Below are 16,260 nucleotides of genomic sequence, written 5' to 3' on the forward strand. Positions count from 1 at the left end.
AACGGCGCCCCTCAATCAGCGCGGCTAGCAGATCATCGCCTAGTAGTAGATGAAAATGCAAAGTATATCTAGAAGTTCTTGCTTCTGGTGATGATTGAGTATAAAAGATTGATGGAGTGGCATACAAGTATGTGTGAATTCTGTTACGCCATTTCTGCTTTCTGATTCAGTAACACTTCAAATGAGAGAGAGAGAGAGAATAATTCGTCCCAATTCTCAAACCATGAGCTTGCGTCAAGTGCAACCGGGCGCCATCAGTTTTCTCCAAAGCAAGGCAAGCCATTTCATTTTCTCTTATAATCGTGTATGAATCAACAATATACTAGTACTAGTTGCTTGCAATGAACACATGGTCGTCTCACTGCTAAATGTCAGTCAGGGCGCCATGTCCTATTATACCATCGCATCGCATCGCGTTACAATTCACATTAGCAAGTTGGGATGTGCACAATACAATGGCGCGCGCGCGCACACACACAGACAGAGAGAGAGAGAGAGAGAGAGAGAGAGAGAGAGAGAGAGAGAGAGAGAGATCCGTAGCTTACGCACTGAAAGCAGGACGCACAGATCGCCGTCACGTTTCTCACAGCACGTAGACCATGCCGACCTCGAGCAGCGACGCCGGCGGCACGCGCAGCACCACGTCCGGGCCGCGGCAGTTCCGGCTCAGGAAGTTGTAACCAACGCCGACGGCCAGCTTCTTCAGCAGCGACGACCCGGGCTTTGTCTGCACGTGCGAGTGCCCCAGGATGAAGGCCGTGCCGGCCTCCCGCGCCTCGCACAGCTCGTGCAGCTCCTCCAGCACGCGTTCGTCGGCCACGCCGCCGGGGCTCCTCCTGCAGGTGGCCGCGCTCTCCACCGCGAACCTCACCTGGTTCCTGATGATCGCCGGGGGCGCCGCCGCGAGCTCGATCCCGTCCACGTGCGTCTCCTGGTCGTGGGCCGAGGACGACACGCCGTCGTGGTCGTCGTCGTACCCCAGGCCCAGGTGGCGCCGCAGCGGGTTGCTCCCGATGACCGTCAGCGCGTTCTCGCGCTCGTTCTCAGAGCAGCAGCTGCCTCGCGGCTCGCCGGCGTCGCTGCACCGAAACAGCGCGTCTAGCTTGATGAAGGTGGCGAGGCTCTCGACGAGCTCCGTCTCGAACGAGTCCACGTCCTGGTGCACGTCGCGGTAGCCGTAGCGCACGATGCACCGGTAGGAGCTGTGCCCCGGGGGCCCCACGCGGCCGACGAGGTAGCGCTCCGCGGGGAGCACGTGCGGCACCGGCACGGACTTGACGCAGACGAAGACGAGCACCCGGTGGAACGCCGGCAGGTTGGTCACGAAGCGGGAGAAGTTGGCCGGCACGCCGGAGGTGAGGTCGGTGTAGACGAGGCCGATGCCCGGGACGCGCACCATGCCCAGCTTGTCGCCCAGGGCGAGGAGCCACTCCAGGGTCACCTTGTTGTGCATGTCGTACTCGTACTTCCTGATGGTCACGTGGTGCCACACGAACATGACGGCCAGCAGGATCAGGGACAGGAGGATCGGCACCCAAGCACCTTCCAGGAACTTGATCAGCGATGCCGACAGGTAGAGCGCCTCCATCGAACCGAAGAAGAGGAAGAATGCCAGGGCAAGCAGAGGCGACCGGTGCCAGCACAGCATGATCACCACGGACATGAGGCACGTCGTCACCAGCATCACCGTGATCACGGCCAAGCCTGCACAAAAGTCCGTTCAGCGCTGTGAGGGAAAATAAGCCGAAACATATCAGTAGGCTGCAGGAAACGAATATACTTACCGGACGCATTCCCCATGTGCTTCGTATTACGGAAACCAACGGTGACAGCAATGCAGAGGATCATTAGCATCCAGTTCACCTCAGGGATGTAGATCTGGCCATGAATTTTGTCAGAGGTGTGTACAACTTTCACCCTGGGGAAGCAACTCAGGGACTGGCTCTGGTTGATGATGGAGAAGGTCCCACTGATGATTGCTTGGCTTCCTACCACCGATGCCAATATCGCCAGCACTAGCACAGGCCACCTTACGCTCTCTGCATTCCCATATATAGGCAAAAATCCTGTTAATGTCTGAATCTGTGAAAGCGTACGGTGAGAATAAATCATCTACTGTAGTCTAGTTACCTGGAACTGCGATGTAGAATCCAATCTGGTAGCTTGCGTCAAGGTTATGGTGTTTGGACAAATACGCAGCTTGACCCATGTATCCCAATATCAGTGAAGGGTACACTAAAGAAGTGAAAGCAAGCTGCAAAAACAAGAGACAGACTTGGTTACTTGAGAATTCAGACTTGCAAACTGAATAAAGAGTATGAAAATATTCATAGGGAATTGCCTGGATTGCGCTGTAGGAGAAGTGGCCAAGATCTGCAAACATGGCTTCGGATCCTGAATGCCAGACATCATGCTAGGTACTATTAGCTCATCCACTTTCTCGGCAGCTGTTGCAACTTGCAAACGAAAGCAATGGTATGGTATAATTTCAGAACACTTTACCTGTCATGCATAGCAAAATCCCTCCCAGCGACATCCAGCCAGACTTCCTGGTCTTCTTCAGGAATGTGATCATGTAGGAGGGATTGAGTGCCCGGTAAACATGAGGGTTCCAGACGATGATGTTGTACAAGCCGATTGCGCTCATGCAGAGCAGCCAGGACAGAACGATCGGCGCGAAGAGGAATCCTACACGGTGGGTGCCATAATGCTGCAGAGCAAACAGGAATACTAGGATGACACAGGTTATGGGAATGACCGCATCTGCAAGGAGAAAAAGAGCAGAAATGAGTACGGTAAGACAGGTAAAATGTTTTTATTTTGGGTAAAGTCCATTTTTAACCCTAAACTATCACGATCGTTCGATTTTAGCCCCTAAACTACAAAACCGGACATCCTACACCTCCAACTAACGAAACCGTTCAAAAAAACACCCCGAAGCCAAAACCACCTGGTTTTGTGCCACCTCGGCCGTCCAACTTGGCATCACTTGCCCAGTCAGCAAGCTGGCCCCTCTACTCCCCGGCCCTCTCTCTCTCTCCGGTTCCCCACCCCTGGGAGGAGCTCACCGGCGGCGGTGGCGGGCACGGAGCTGGTGGTCCTGTCGGAGGACCGTGCTGTGCATCCTCGCGCTCCTCGCGCCAACCGCCGCCACCGCCTGGGCCTGGTCATGTCGTTGCCTCGCCGCCGCCACGTCCACCCAAACGCTCCTACAACCGGTAGTACTCTGGGTCGATGTACCCGACCAAGCCAACCATGGCGGACGACGACACAGCTGTACTTGGATGGCAGCACGGCCTTGTACTTCGGCGGCGGCACGGCCTTCTCGCCGACAGGCTGCGGGCGTGCAGCGGTGGCGCCGCGAGCGCAGCTGCGGCGTCCTCCTCTTCGGGTGCGGTGAGGCAGGGCGGCCAGCCCTTGAGCACCCGCGGGCCCCAGGTGTCGCCGACGGTGGTGAGCTACCTATGGGGGCGAGAGCCACCGACGACATCGCGAGCGCGCGAGGCTGGGAAGCTCCTCCCGGAATAAAATCCGCGACCTTGACGCACCCTGCCGCTCCACTCCTGCCCAATGCGACTGCCACCGGGGCCTCCTCCTCCCGCTCCTTGCTCCACCATCACCACCGCAATCCGCTGCCTCTGCGAGCTCACAGGAAAACCGAGAGCCCCGCCACCGCCGACACCGTAGTACTCGCCCGAATCCCGCCGCCGGCCGCCGCGAACCTCAGGAACCGCGTCTCTTCACCACCAGGAGCTCCTGCTCCTCCTATGGAGCGCTCCCTCGACCGGGCAGCCAAAGCCGGCCGCCGAGACAGGCCGCGATGTGGATCTCGGGGCAGCACCGGCGCAGCGGAGCGAGCAAGCGGGGGAGGGCAGGACCAGGAGCGGGCACGCCGGGGAGGGGTAGGCCAAGCCGGAGCGTGAGGGCCGGCGGGAACGCTGGGGAGGACGTGGCGGCGGCGAGGCAGCGGCGGCGGCAGGCGAGGCAGCGGCGGCGGCAGGCGACGCGAGGAACGAGTGAGTGGGAGAGGAGAGCACGAGTGGACGGGGGAGATGGGCTTACAAGAGGGCCCCACTTGCTGACTGAGCAAAGTGTGCCAGGTCGGACGACGGACGTGGCACAAAACCAGGGTGGTTTTGGTTTAAGGGTGTTTTTTTGCATGGTTTTGTTAATTGGAGGTGTACGATGTCCGGTTTCGTAGTTTAAGGACCAAAATCGAACGATCGTAATAATTTAAGATTGAAAAACAGACTTTACCCTTTTATTTTTTATTTTGGGTGAACTAACGCTAGTATCATGTGAAGGTAACAGGTGATGAGAATTATTGAACAAAAATGGTCACATGGCATCTGGAAGAACCTGTATCTGCTCATATATCCTATTTCCGTTCAGATACAGTTTGCTAAGAAGATGCTTAGATTTTGACAGAAAAAATGGGTTACTGTAAACTAGGAAACAGGATTTCTTTTAAAAAAATAAATAAAAGAACTAGGAAACAGGATCCTGCAACTCTCTGGCAATTGATTATGGCAGTTCGTTAGTTGTGGTCACTAGTCAGTTGCATTCAACTAGAGGAGATATGAAAACTTGAAGCAAAAAAATCGCAACTTGATTAAAAAACTTACATTCATGTTGATCTTTGGACAAGGAGAGCTCGAGCCCTGAAACAGCCGAGAACACTGCAGCAGGCAGAAGAAAGCACGAAGGCAGAGGTCAGAAACTGAACCATCATCTAGCAGGTTCAAGTTAGGCTGAAGCTGAAAGAGGCATATGTATGGACTGGGCGGTAGTTGAGTAGTGTACCCGAGATCGCCGGCGTGAGGACGCCGTCCCCGATGACCATGCATGTTCCGATCATGACCATGACGAGCAGCGCGGTGTGCAGCTTCTTGTGTTTCTCCAGCCAGTCCTTGACGCGTGACCTCTGGGCGACCTCAGGCGGGTACTCGAGCTTGTAGGTGGAGAGCTCCTCGTCGGCGACCTGGCGGTTGGGGAGGAGGCTGACATTGGCGTGGCGGCAGATGAGGGAGTAGAGCGCGAACGTGCCTCCTGCCGATAGTGTATGTTTTGGAATCAAGAGCAGATATATACAGGAGGAGACAGGCAGCCAGGAACGACGCGCTTACCTTCGCCGTTGTCGTCGGCGCGCAGGACGATGGTGACGTACTTGATGAGGGGGATGAGGGTGAGCGTCCAGAAGACGAAGGAGAGGGCGCCGAAGATCTCCTCGTTGGTGTCCGAGTGCTTGATGTCCTCGGCGAAGGTGCTCTTGTACACGTAGAGCGGCGAGATGCTGAGGTCGCCGTACACCACCCCGAGGCTCTGGTACGCCAGCAGCAGCGTCGTGCGCCATGACTCCCTCTGCGAAACAAAACCGGCACCGCTCCGATCAGCATGCATGTTCAGTGTCTGTCGGTGCTGGCAGCCAAGCACAACAGTAGTTCATCTACTAATTAGTACAGTAATAAGGTCTGGAGGGATCCGGAATTCTTACCTTTCGGGGCGCCGTGCCTACTCCGAACTCAGGATCCATGGCTGCGACCGATGCGAGATCAATCAAGAAATCTGAACCTGAGAAGCTAGCCTCTGCTGATCATCAAGTTGCGCCTGCTTTAATTTGCGGCCCTGCTCCGAGAAGGAAGCGCATCAGCAGCAGAGGAGCAATGCGATGGATTGAGGCAGGCCCGGCGAGAGGATAGATGAAGGAAGAAAGCAACACAAGACAGACAATGCGATCGAGGAAAGGAACCGGCGGGGAGGGAGCTAGCAAAGGGAATAATTAATAGGATATGGACGCGAGGAGGGAGGGGAAAGCTCCAACCTCCAAGAGATGAAGGACAGCGGCGGCGGTGGCAGTGGCAAGGCATACATATCCAGGCAGCCCAGGCCGTCGGCTACATAATACTAAAAGTTAGTGGAGCTTGGCTTTGAGCCCCACCACACCACTAGAGAGGATCAGAGGATCGATGATGGGGGCAGCGGCAGCAAGGGAATGGATCGATGCAAATGGGCACGTGTGGTGGGGATGAGCACACCTGCACCTACACTACAGCTCTTGGTCTTCGGTGGTGGGTGCTCTCGTCCTCTGCGGCTCTGCCTAACTTGTTTGCTCCCAGACTGCAGAGAGATATGGTGATGAGCAGGTCGAGATGAAGTGATATGGTAATCCTAAATCATTTCTAAATCAGCCGGCGCATCTTTTATTCATCATATATAAAAATGATGAAAGAAAAGAAGCATGCTTTGCATTGTGCAGCGGATCAGGATGATCCAGAGGAGCGGTGGTTTTTGGCTGGCGTGTCAGCAAATGCAAGGACGCAGGGGAGCTAGGCCATGTGGGAGACCTCCGACGGAGGACAGAGGCATGTGATGTTGCATTCTCGCGGCAGAGCATGCGAGCACGACGGCCCTGAAGCGGTAGCTTTCAGAAAAGAAAATGGAGGCGGGCCAGGACAGGAGAGCCTCTCCTGGCTGGCTGGATCCCCATCCTAACCCTGCCAGTGCTGGTGGGATACCACTGCAGTGTGTGTATCGCTCGTGCCTAAATATAACTAACAATCTACTAGGAATCATGCCTTTCCTTTTTACCGAAACGAGCTCGATACTACGTACGTACTAGAAGGTGCTTTTTTTCCAGTCAGCTGTTGAGAGTTTGGCAGGAAATTAAATTAAAGTGGCGGGCGATTACGAGCCCCAAGTGTCGCATACACTCAACAGGACTGGTTCTGGAATACTAGTAAACAGCACCTAGTAGCACGGATCGAAGGAAGACATTTGCAGCCTACCCTTCTTGTTTCGGGGCATCTAGTATTTTCCAGCGATACGGTGCGGATCCCAAGCAAGCAGTGATGAATTATTTATTGTGTGGATTTGATGAGGACGACACTGAAATATTCGGGGTTTCCTTCTTTTTTGGGGTTTGCAGCCGGCGGCCGGCGGGGGACGAACTGTCCAACTCAACACATTCAGCAACAGAGACAGACGAGTCACGAGAGGATGATAGCAGAAAGAAGAGGCCTGGAACCTGACACGCTCGCTACAGAATTCGACCTATGAATAAGTGGGTGGGGGAAGCAGCAGCACCCACGTACCAATCACCAGGAAGGATAGCACATCTGCAAGCACATGGGATCGGATGGATGGGAGGTCGGCGACGATGAGTGAATGAATGGTGGTGGTGGTGAGATGATGAGAGAGAGCAGAGAGTCCTTGTGGACGATCTTGCCGGTCTAAATAAGTAGCCGTCGGAATCGTATCCTGCTCTCCTCTCGAGCTAGCTGTTGGGCTCTCATCCCATCATCCCATCCCATGCTGCTACGGCGGACGGCTAGGATGTATATATATAGACCATAGACCAGTGGCCTGGTAAAGCAAGCGGACGCCGGAGGAGACGAGCTACGGAGCTACTACCAAAGAAGAGCAGCGGCGGCGGGCCGTGGCGTGAACGTAATGCCGCTGGCCTTGTCCGTCGCTCTCGAGGAGTAGGATTTGTCCGGGTCCACGCCTCCGTCCAATCAAAATCCTTGTGGGACACGGCGAGATGCTTTCTTCTCCAAAGGAGGGAACTCAGGGAAGGGAGGCGGCGGCGATCCGTATGCTCGCGGCCACAAGTCCACATCGATCAACCAGCCGGCCGGCGATCATCGTCGCCGCACCACCACCAGTGCTGCTGCCAGCGCCGGCCGGCCACGGCACGCCGCCAGCATCTATATACATCGCTGTTACTTTTTCTTTCTTTCCTGGCTTGCTGTGCCAATTAATTAATAAATATAAATACTTGGTGAAGTGACTGCTCTGCTGGGCTCCCACATCTCAATCAACGTGCCAGGTCGAGATCTACTGGATACTAGTAGTAGTCTGCAGCTGGTCTCCAGCGTGCGTGGCGCCTCACCGGCCGGCCGTGTTTTCCGACTTGATCGCGCGCCGCGGCGTCGACGGCGTTCCCAGGCGAACGAGGATGGTTAGGGTCCATTTGGTTGGGTGGCTAACCCCAAACAGACTCCCATAAAGCCACCTAATTTATGTTTGGATGTCCGACTAGCCTCTTTAGCCAGACTATAGCAAGCCAAATCGGCCTCTTGGTCCGGCTCCACAGGAATACGAGATTCGGCCGTCTCCAGTTAGCCAGCCTTGTCCAAGCTAAAAGCTTGTCTCGCCTCACCTCACGTGCGTCCACCCCCTTCTTCTTCCTCGTTCTCACGGGGGGAGCACTCGGCTGCGGCGGCGGAACACGGACTCCCGCGTGCGGCCGATGGAGCACCTGCGCGCGGACGCCGCGCCGGAGCTCGGCGCTCTCGCCCGCACGGCCTGATGTGCTCCCTGCAGCTGGCGTCGCTCCCCCTCAACCCTCTCGCATGGCAGGCTCGCCTTGTGGGTGCGCTCCTCACGGCCGGCGGCGGAGCTCACCCACGCGTGCAGTCAGGGGCAAAGCTCGCCCGTGCGTGTGCCAACGGCGGAGGTCGCCTCGCACGAGGCCGGGAGCGAGACCGGTGGCAGATTCGCCTGCGAGCGCCGGACGGCAGCACTCCTCCACGCACTTGGCCTCCTCTTCCCACCCATCCACTGTCTCCTCTCTTCCATCTCCAGCTGCTAAACTTGATCCTAGAAATTGATTTTCTCATGAGTTGATTTGGACTTCGAATTGAGCTAGCTCACTGATATGAACCGCAATCGAATTGATTAGTTAAATCAATCACAAATGGAGGCGGTGGGGATAGACCTTCATGGCCGGAACAAGGATGAGTGGATGGAGCGAGGGCAAGAGAGATCTGCAACTTCACCCAACAGACAAGATATGGTTATTGCATCAATTATTTAAGCAACCAAACACAATTTTGAGCTAGTCAGTCTTAAGTTGATCAAGAAACCAAATACGAGCTCGTGGCTAACACTGGACAAGTTTGGGCTGACCTGGCTCCAGATTCTAGCCAGGCCAGAATAAGCCCATAAACCAAGCAGACCCTTGCTTGTCATGTGGTCACACCACATGCATTGCATTATATTGTGCGTACTAGTACGCTCACATGGTCCGACAGGGCCGAGAGATGAGAATCGAAGATGCTGACGATAAGAAAGAATGTTACTTTCGGCGCACTCGGTGCAATGCACACCCCCCGAATCCCCGCGACTGCAAGGCTGCAACCCGGGGCCCAATCCCGCGCTTCGGATTAGGCAGGGTGTCAATTATTGATCCTTACATGCACTCAAACTCTCTTTAATTCAAATATTTATATTACTTTTTAAAAAATTAGAATTTGATTTTAAAGAAGCAATACAGATATATTATTAAAAAATAATTAGAGGTGCATTTTAGAGTCACCAATTTACATCCAAATGCTAGCTAGCTGCAACAGAGACAGGGGGCATCGCTAGCTTCACCAGGTCCATCATCGTCATCCTGTGCTCTCCAAATGGCATCGCTAGCTTCACCAGGTGCCGTGGCGTGCTCCATGCAACTGCTGACCTGTCATCCAACCGGTTGGTACGTAAGCGCCCCGTGCGTATATATGTGGGAAAATCTGTTCCAAGTCCCGCTTGCATTGGTTGGAAACAATCAGTTTTTAAACTATTGGAAAGGAGAACCGTTGAAGATGCTCTGCCTCCGGCAACCACACGTTTGACTCAGCAAAATGTTGTCTCAAAGTAGGATGTGCTCGACGAATTGCAAACTCATGCACTGTGTAAGTTTACTATTTTTTTCTTCTTCTTACAGTAATTTAACAAATAAAACTTTTCTTATAAAAAATAAATAAAATTTTTATTTACGTGCGTCACCGTACCTTGCGTCGCATTTGTGGTAGGCCCAAGATCTATAAAAGCAGCACTCCTATTATCCTGGCTACTGGGTTGGGCCGTCGTTCAATTCAAGTACTCCGTAGATTGGTCCACTGAAGCAAAGGAGGTAGTGGATTGATCAGACAGATTCTTTCCACAGGGGAGTTGTACTAGTACAATCTCTCGAGGAACAGCGGTTAACTGCTGCGACCTGCCTGGGGAAAAGTGCTTTCGGATAATCACCGTGTTCGGCAGATTGGAGTTGAAGTGACGTGAGAGAAAAATACTATTACCTGGCTGGTGGCTGGGGGCTGGAACTGGAGTGGTGTGAGAGAGAAATACTGTAGGACTGGAGACCAGCCGAACACGATGAATGCTGCAAATCAACTCGATCCCCCACCGAGCATAGCGAGTCAGAAAAGCAACAAACAGCTGCTACATCACTCCTGGTGTGCTAGCGTGGAGTGGAGATAATGCTATAGTCGATAGATTAGGCTCTCCGATTCACATTCACTAGGTGCCTGTCATCTTCTTGGATAAAGCCCTGCACTAACGGGACTCTTGTTTCTTCAAGGAGCTATCAAGGCTGTTTTCTGTCAGTTGCGGAGTTGCTCGGCCTGCTCAAGTCCGGATTTTACGAAATTTCACAAAGCCTGCCCATTTCTCACTCAAAAAGTTCACAAGCAGGGGAAAAACAATCAGATTTTTTGCATACTAGACGAAACATAACACACATTTTAGCTCGCACCAACAGACGGGGGGGAATTCTGAATGTATGCTGCATCGATCTGCACGCCTGCTATCTAGTAGAGCCATGTCGCCAAGCAGCAACCAACGGCAAAGCACCGCGCGCGTCCAAACATGCCGGGCCCACCTGTCATGGGCCTTCTTATTCGGTTGCGAAAACGGTCAAAGCCTCCGCTGACTCAGATGACACGTCGGCGTCGCGGGGCGCGAAGAGGTCCATGCAGAGCTCGCCGTAGAAGCGGGCCACCAGCTGCACGAACGCCGGGCACCGCAGCTTCTCCCAGCAGCACAGAAGCTCCTCCACGTCCGTCAGGTCCATCACCTTTCGCTCCTCCACCAGCATCTCCACCAGGTGCCTCTCGAAGCTCCGGCACGCCGCCTCCACGTCGCTGGCCTCCTCGCCGTGGCGGACGATGGCCCTGGCCTCCTCACGCGCCGCCACGCCGATGCTGCTCACCGCCGGCGTCAGGGCCAGCTGCCTCGGCGCCGCGTCCAGCCGGGCCTGCAGCGCGAGCACCCTCGCGGCGGTCGTCGACGCCGTGGCGCCCGGCGTGCCGTTGTCAAGGGACGGCGACGGCGCGCGCGCCCCCACGCTGACAACGCTGGCGTCGGTTGCGGAGGCGCTTGCCGGCGGGTGGGACTCGGCGGCGGCGTCGGCCTCGGAGCGCATGGACATGAGCGGCCAGAAGACCGCGCGGACGGAGCTGAAGCTGCCGGCGCGGCGGCGCCTCCGGGTGCCGCCCACCTTCATCTTGCCGAACGCGCGGCGGAGCTGCTGCGCGGGGCGCCGGCTCTTGAAGAGCCCCGGCAGGCAGTGCCCCTTGCATGGCTTGCACTCTACGCAGCACAGCGGCATTGCGCGGCCGAGAATGGCGATCGAGTGCAGTGATGATTTCAGCTGGTGGTGGATGTGCGCGATCCGGTGAAGGAATTGTTGGTTACGAGCTCGAGAGGATTTGTTGCTGTTGGTATGGATTATTAGATGCGATGCGAGCGATGATGATTCAAAGGCCGGCGCTGTGGCGGTTGTTGAACGGTGCATGATTATATATGATGATGGATCGATATGATGCTGAGACAGTGCCATGGTGGATGGGCGGAGGTGGTGTTCACGTAGATTGGCAGAGTGGGGGGACACTATGGAATAGAGGGAGCTTGCTAGCCTGTATGATGTGTGAGATGGATGTTTTTCCATTTCATTTAATTTCATGCTTAGTGCTTGATCAATAATTATGTTCAAATTTTCACCATATTTGCACCCCCTATAACTCAACTAGAAAAATGCGAAATTAGTAATTCGGAGTGGAAATTAGAACCGGCGGAGTTTCAAACGATACGGGTGATCAATAATTGACTACAGTATTTGACTAGCATAAGAGGGCGTCGTAAACTAAATTAACAAATGCTGTGCCCCCAGTTGGGTGGTAGCTAATCGCAGCCATCTTGCAGGAGGAGAGTGAGAGGCATCCATGTCGCAGCAAAAAGCCAGCTGTCTGTCTGTTTTATACTAGTTGTTAGTTCACAAGAATTTAAATTCATTACATCTGTCAAAGCTCAAAGCAAATACTAGCATTACTGTACATCCCTGCACAGCGTCGGATCATGTTTGCAGACGAGTTCAAGGACGTAATCTGTTCACTCTGATTAGGTAGGTAGGTAATCGAATCATCCATTATTATCCAAAAAAGAAGAAGACGAGTAAGATCAGCGCCAGCACATTTTGGGCCGTTTCTGCTTGTAATGTAAAGAAGCACCTGACCGCGGCAGAACAACAATCTGGGCTCCAGCAGAATGGGCACATCAAGCCCAGTGGCCGGCTTGTCCGTTCTAACTCACCCACGTGGCTTTGGGCCGAGGTGGGTGAATGTGGTCACGACGAGGCCTTTCCACGCGGCATCGGGCCGAACAGTACAGGTGCGATGCGTCCAAGTGGCCGGTCGAAACAGAGCCTTCTTGTTTGGTTCTCCAAGCGCACACAAGTCGAGAAAGAAATCTCGCATACATAGAGTGCTAAATAAAATCTATTTGTAATTTTTTTAAAATGAATATAACTTTTCGCGACGAATCTAATGTCGGTAATTAATCGATTATTGGCTACAATGATGCTACAATAACCATCTTCTAATCACGCGGTCAAAGACCTCATTAAATTCTTCAGAGTTCCTAGCGCAGGGGTTATGAAGTTAGTTTTATAAACTGATTTTATTTAACACCGTAATTAGCGGTTAAAATTTCCTAGCACTCACGCAGAGAACCAAACAGGACCGGAGCAAAGGATCCAAGATCAGGCGCACCTAATCAGTGTCAGAGCCAGTAAATCCAACACCAGACGACGCTAGGTGGGCGACGACGGCTACTAGTATCGGACCCGTACCATACGTAAGGAGGCTGCCCAACCGCCTCTTTTGTTGCTAGCCCTGTCGGTACCCGCACCCCTTCGTCGATCGAGGACGACGCTGTCTGCCCAGATGTCGGCATCTCGCCACCCACCGATCGCGCGCGGCGGCATCAGCATGCCTGTTCGCCCGGCGAGCACCGCGCGGCCGAGGGAGAGGCCGGAGGCGGCGTCGTCGTCGGCTCGTCGCCGTCGCCCGCTGGCGTGGCGTGGCGTGGCGTGGCCCGGCCAAAGCCGGGGCGCCTGCCGCCGCATCAGCATGCAGGGAGCGGACACGCGCGAGGCGTCGCTCGATCTCGATGGTTAATTTTTCTGCCCTGCTCGCGATAGACGATGATAAATGCACGCGCGCATGTGCCGTACGTACGTGATGCACCGGAGGCCGGCCGCGGCTGCTGGCACGGCACGTACGCACAGGCGTACAATATAAAGTTGGTGCGTGCGGTGTCTGTATCGACCGGAAATTTATATGAAGCACATGCATGCACACGTGCGGCACGGGTGGGTAATGGTAGCTAGGTGTCCAGTGCCGGCTTTAAGTGTTCAAGATCCTGACCCACCCAGATGCACGCACAGCCGCAAAGGTGGACGCACAGCATATGCATATGCATATATTGTACATTATTTTTTCTTTGGTTTTGCTCGCTCCTGGAGGACCCATCATCTTAATTTCCGGCCGGTGGAATGTTCCACAGTCATGATCTTCTGACAATAATAGTAATATAATCAACCGTGGTTAACCACCCGTACTAGCTAGCTGTGACCTTTGGAGTGAATGTTTTGGCTCTTGCATGCCGGGCGCACCGTAGATAGTGCGTCAGCAATAATTAGCATACATGTATGCACTAGATTCAGACCAAGTTTGGTTTGAGGAACTTTTGCATAAATCCTTGTGATTTTTTGGACTAAACATCCAAACAGGGGGGACTTTTAGGGCTAAAAGTCTATTGGGGGCTAAAAGTTGAGAAGTCCCTCAAGAGGTGTTTTTGGGACTTTTACACCTAGATTCCACCCTACCCTGCCCCTGGTCCACGCGCGAGGGCACCCGTGACCCCCATCTCCCATTCCCCCGTGACCCCCTCCCGTCTGCTTCCCCCAAACGAGTGCCGCCCGCGCAAGCCACCGGCCGTCGCCCCCGCTCTACCTGGTTGTACCGGCGGCCGCGCTCGCATCTCGCCGCCACCCCCGCAGATCCCGGCACTCGCATCTCGCCGCCGCCTACAGATCCCAGCGCCGCCCGACGCTCTCGAGGGCGCCGTGCAGCTCGGACGCCACCTCGGCCATGGCCGGCCGCTCCACACTCTCCGACACGCACCGCGTTGCCAGGGCCAGGATGCGGGCGACGGCGCCCTCGGCGCGCGCGGTGGGCGGCGCGGCCACCCTGGCGTCGAGCATCTCCGGCGCCCGCCCCGCGGAGCTCGTGCGCGCCCCGCGGAGCTCTGTTCGTTGTGCTGTGGCTGGCGGCTGGTACTGATTTGTTGTGAGATAAAAATACTGCTGACTGGCTGGTGCTGATTTGTTATGTGAGAAGAATACTGTTGGCTGGATGCATCGAACAGAGCCAATTATTGTTGGGTGGAAGCATGCATGATTGCCCGGCCTCCAATCTACTGTACGATAGATATATAATCCCCCACTTGACCCGCGACCTTTGGCATAAATACATATAAGCTCGTCGTGATGAATATAATGCCAATTAGTAACAGAATGATGATGGCACTCGAGCAGGGTTCGCAAAGCGGCAATCATGGCACGGGTCACGCAATTCCCATACCATTCGTACCTACTACCAAATGTATGTGTATGTATGTAATCAGGGACACGAATCGATCATCCGATCGGCCGGGCTAATTGATCACCCAACCGCCAAGCTGTTAACCTGCTGCCGTACGTGTCGATGCTTGTGGTCATTACAGGGATTAACGATCTTGTTTCCAGCTGCTGCTACTCTTCCAAGTGAGGTGATGTGCCTAGCCTAGGCCGCTGGTTGCCTGCCTGATCGCCGCCGGCTCATCGGCCTTGTTTGGTTTGCACTAGGGTTGCTAGTGCACACTAGCCGAGAAAAGAATCTTGTATGTATGGAGTACTAAATGAAGTTTATTTGTAAATTTTTTCAGAAATGGGTATAACTTTTCGTGATGAATCTAATGATGGTAATTAATCGATGATTGGCTACAGTGATACTATAGTAACCATCCTCTAATCACGCGGTCAAAGACCTCATTAGATTTTTCAGGGTTCATAGCGCAGGGTTTTGAAATTAGTTTTATAAACTGATTTTGTTTAACACTTTAATTAGCAGTTAAAGTTTTCTAGTACTCACTAGTGGAGAAAACAGGGCCATCTTTTAATTGGCACGGTCGTCGCACGGGCACTGGCTGCGCCCAGTCTATCTGCCTCCCGGGCCGGCCCGTCCGTCCGCCGTGCCACTTGTCCACGGGCGGGACACACCCAGAACCGACCCAGACGGACGCTACCTAGCTAGCTAGTGTTCCCGCAACCACAGGCAGGAATGATCGGATACCGGAGCGCGTCCGGCGGCAGAGCAGCGCCAACGCCGCGGAATCATTAGCGCCATCATGCGTGCCTGCTGAGAGCTCTGCCTCTGCTCCGATAACAAAACGCGAGCCATGGCCGGCCAGGGATTCCTTCCCTTCCCGCCGTCGCCAAGCCTTGCTCTGGTCGCCCTCCCCCCTCCGTCGTGAATTGATCCCCGGGAGACGCCGTTCTGGTCCGTCCGTCCGTCCCATCACGCCATCACACCGTACGTGTTCGTCCCCTGCCCCAGGACAGCACGATTGCATGGCATCAGAATGCAGGCAGGCACGCGGGGGCCGGGGCTGTACTAAAAGATGTGCACTAAATACGAGCCCGTCACGTCAAAACTCATCAAAGGACTGGTACTGCAGTAAAAACTGAAAACGGTCGTGTCACCTGAACCTGAATGTCCATCGGATGGATCGAATGTCCATCGATCCTCTCTACTGCAGTCAGTGCTCTAATCTTCCCTGCAAGCAGGGGCCAACTACAACTGTTGTAGTACAAGTTCTACTGGTACAATTTGCACTAGATACGTGTGGTGCCGTCGCTTTGATTTACACGGCTGACTACTACTACTACACCGTAGCCTACTACTACTAGCAGTGAATCAACAAGTGAACAGTTCGTGGCCAGTTATTTTGATGTTGCTGGACACACGCACACACTCCTGCCCCGTTCAGGATGGTACTAGGTGTAGCCGACTGCAGAGATTGCGATAGATCATCCAGCAGCAAACATCTACTCCTATCAGCAAATTAAAGCAGTAGCACAAGCATGTGTGTAATTGAATTGCGTCGCCCCGC

At 54.3% G+C, this 16,260-nt stretch overlaps 2 protein-coding genes across 4 annotated transcripts; both read right to left on the reverse strand.

The window, feature by feature from the left end:
- Nucleotides 1-82: 82 nt before the first annotated feature.
- Nucleotides 83-7,303, reverse strand: LOC120694849 (probable potassium transporter 9). Of its 3 annotated transcripts, none has more exons than XR_005683673.1 (10): nt 5,495-6,110; nt 5,127-5,361; nt 4,804-5,049; nt 4,626-4,679; nt 2,503-2,763; nt 2,342-2,394; nt 2,131-2,254; nt 1,785-2,039; nt 508-1,704; nt 83-199 (listed from the first exon to the last, which is right to left on the reverse strand). XR_005683673.1 is itself a non-coding variant. In XM_039978144.1 (10 exons), exons 2-10 carry the CDS (start codon nt 5,531-5,533, stop codon nt 584-586), a joined length of 2,388 nt encoding a protein of 795 aa, XP_039834078.1. In that variant the 5' UTR covers nt 5,534-5,625; nt 7,092-7,303; the 3' UTR covers nt 333-583. The 3 variants fall into 3 exon arrangements, 2 of the variants coding, with proteins under 2 accessions (XP_039834078.1, XP_039834077.1); XM_039978144.1 differs by lacking the exon at nt 83-199 and adding an exon at nt 7,092-7,303 and having other exon boundaries at nt 333-1,704; nt 5,495-5,625; XM_039978143.1 differs by lacking the exon at nt 83-199 and having other exon boundaries at nt 333-1,704; nt 5,495-5,625; nt 5,822-6,110.
- A 3,147-nt stretch (nt 7,304-10,450) lies between these two features.
- Nucleotides 10,451-11,530, reverse strand: LOC120696266. The gene has a single exon (XM_039979386.1). It carries the CDS (start codon nt 11,375-11,377, stop codon nt 10,664-10,666), a length of 714 nt encoding a protein of 237 aa, XP_039835320.1. The 5' UTR covers nt 11,378-11,530; the 3' UTR covers nt 10,451-10,663.
- Nucleotides 11,531-16,260: the final 4,730 nt, after the last annotated feature.

Source organism: Panicum virgatum, chromosome 2K (assembly GCF_016808335.1).
Source record: "Panicum virgatum strain AP13 chromosome 2K, P.virgatum_v5, whole genome shotgun sequence".
NCBI lineage: Eukaryota > Viridiplantae > Streptophyta > Magnoliopsida > Poales > Poaceae > Panicum > Panicum virgatum.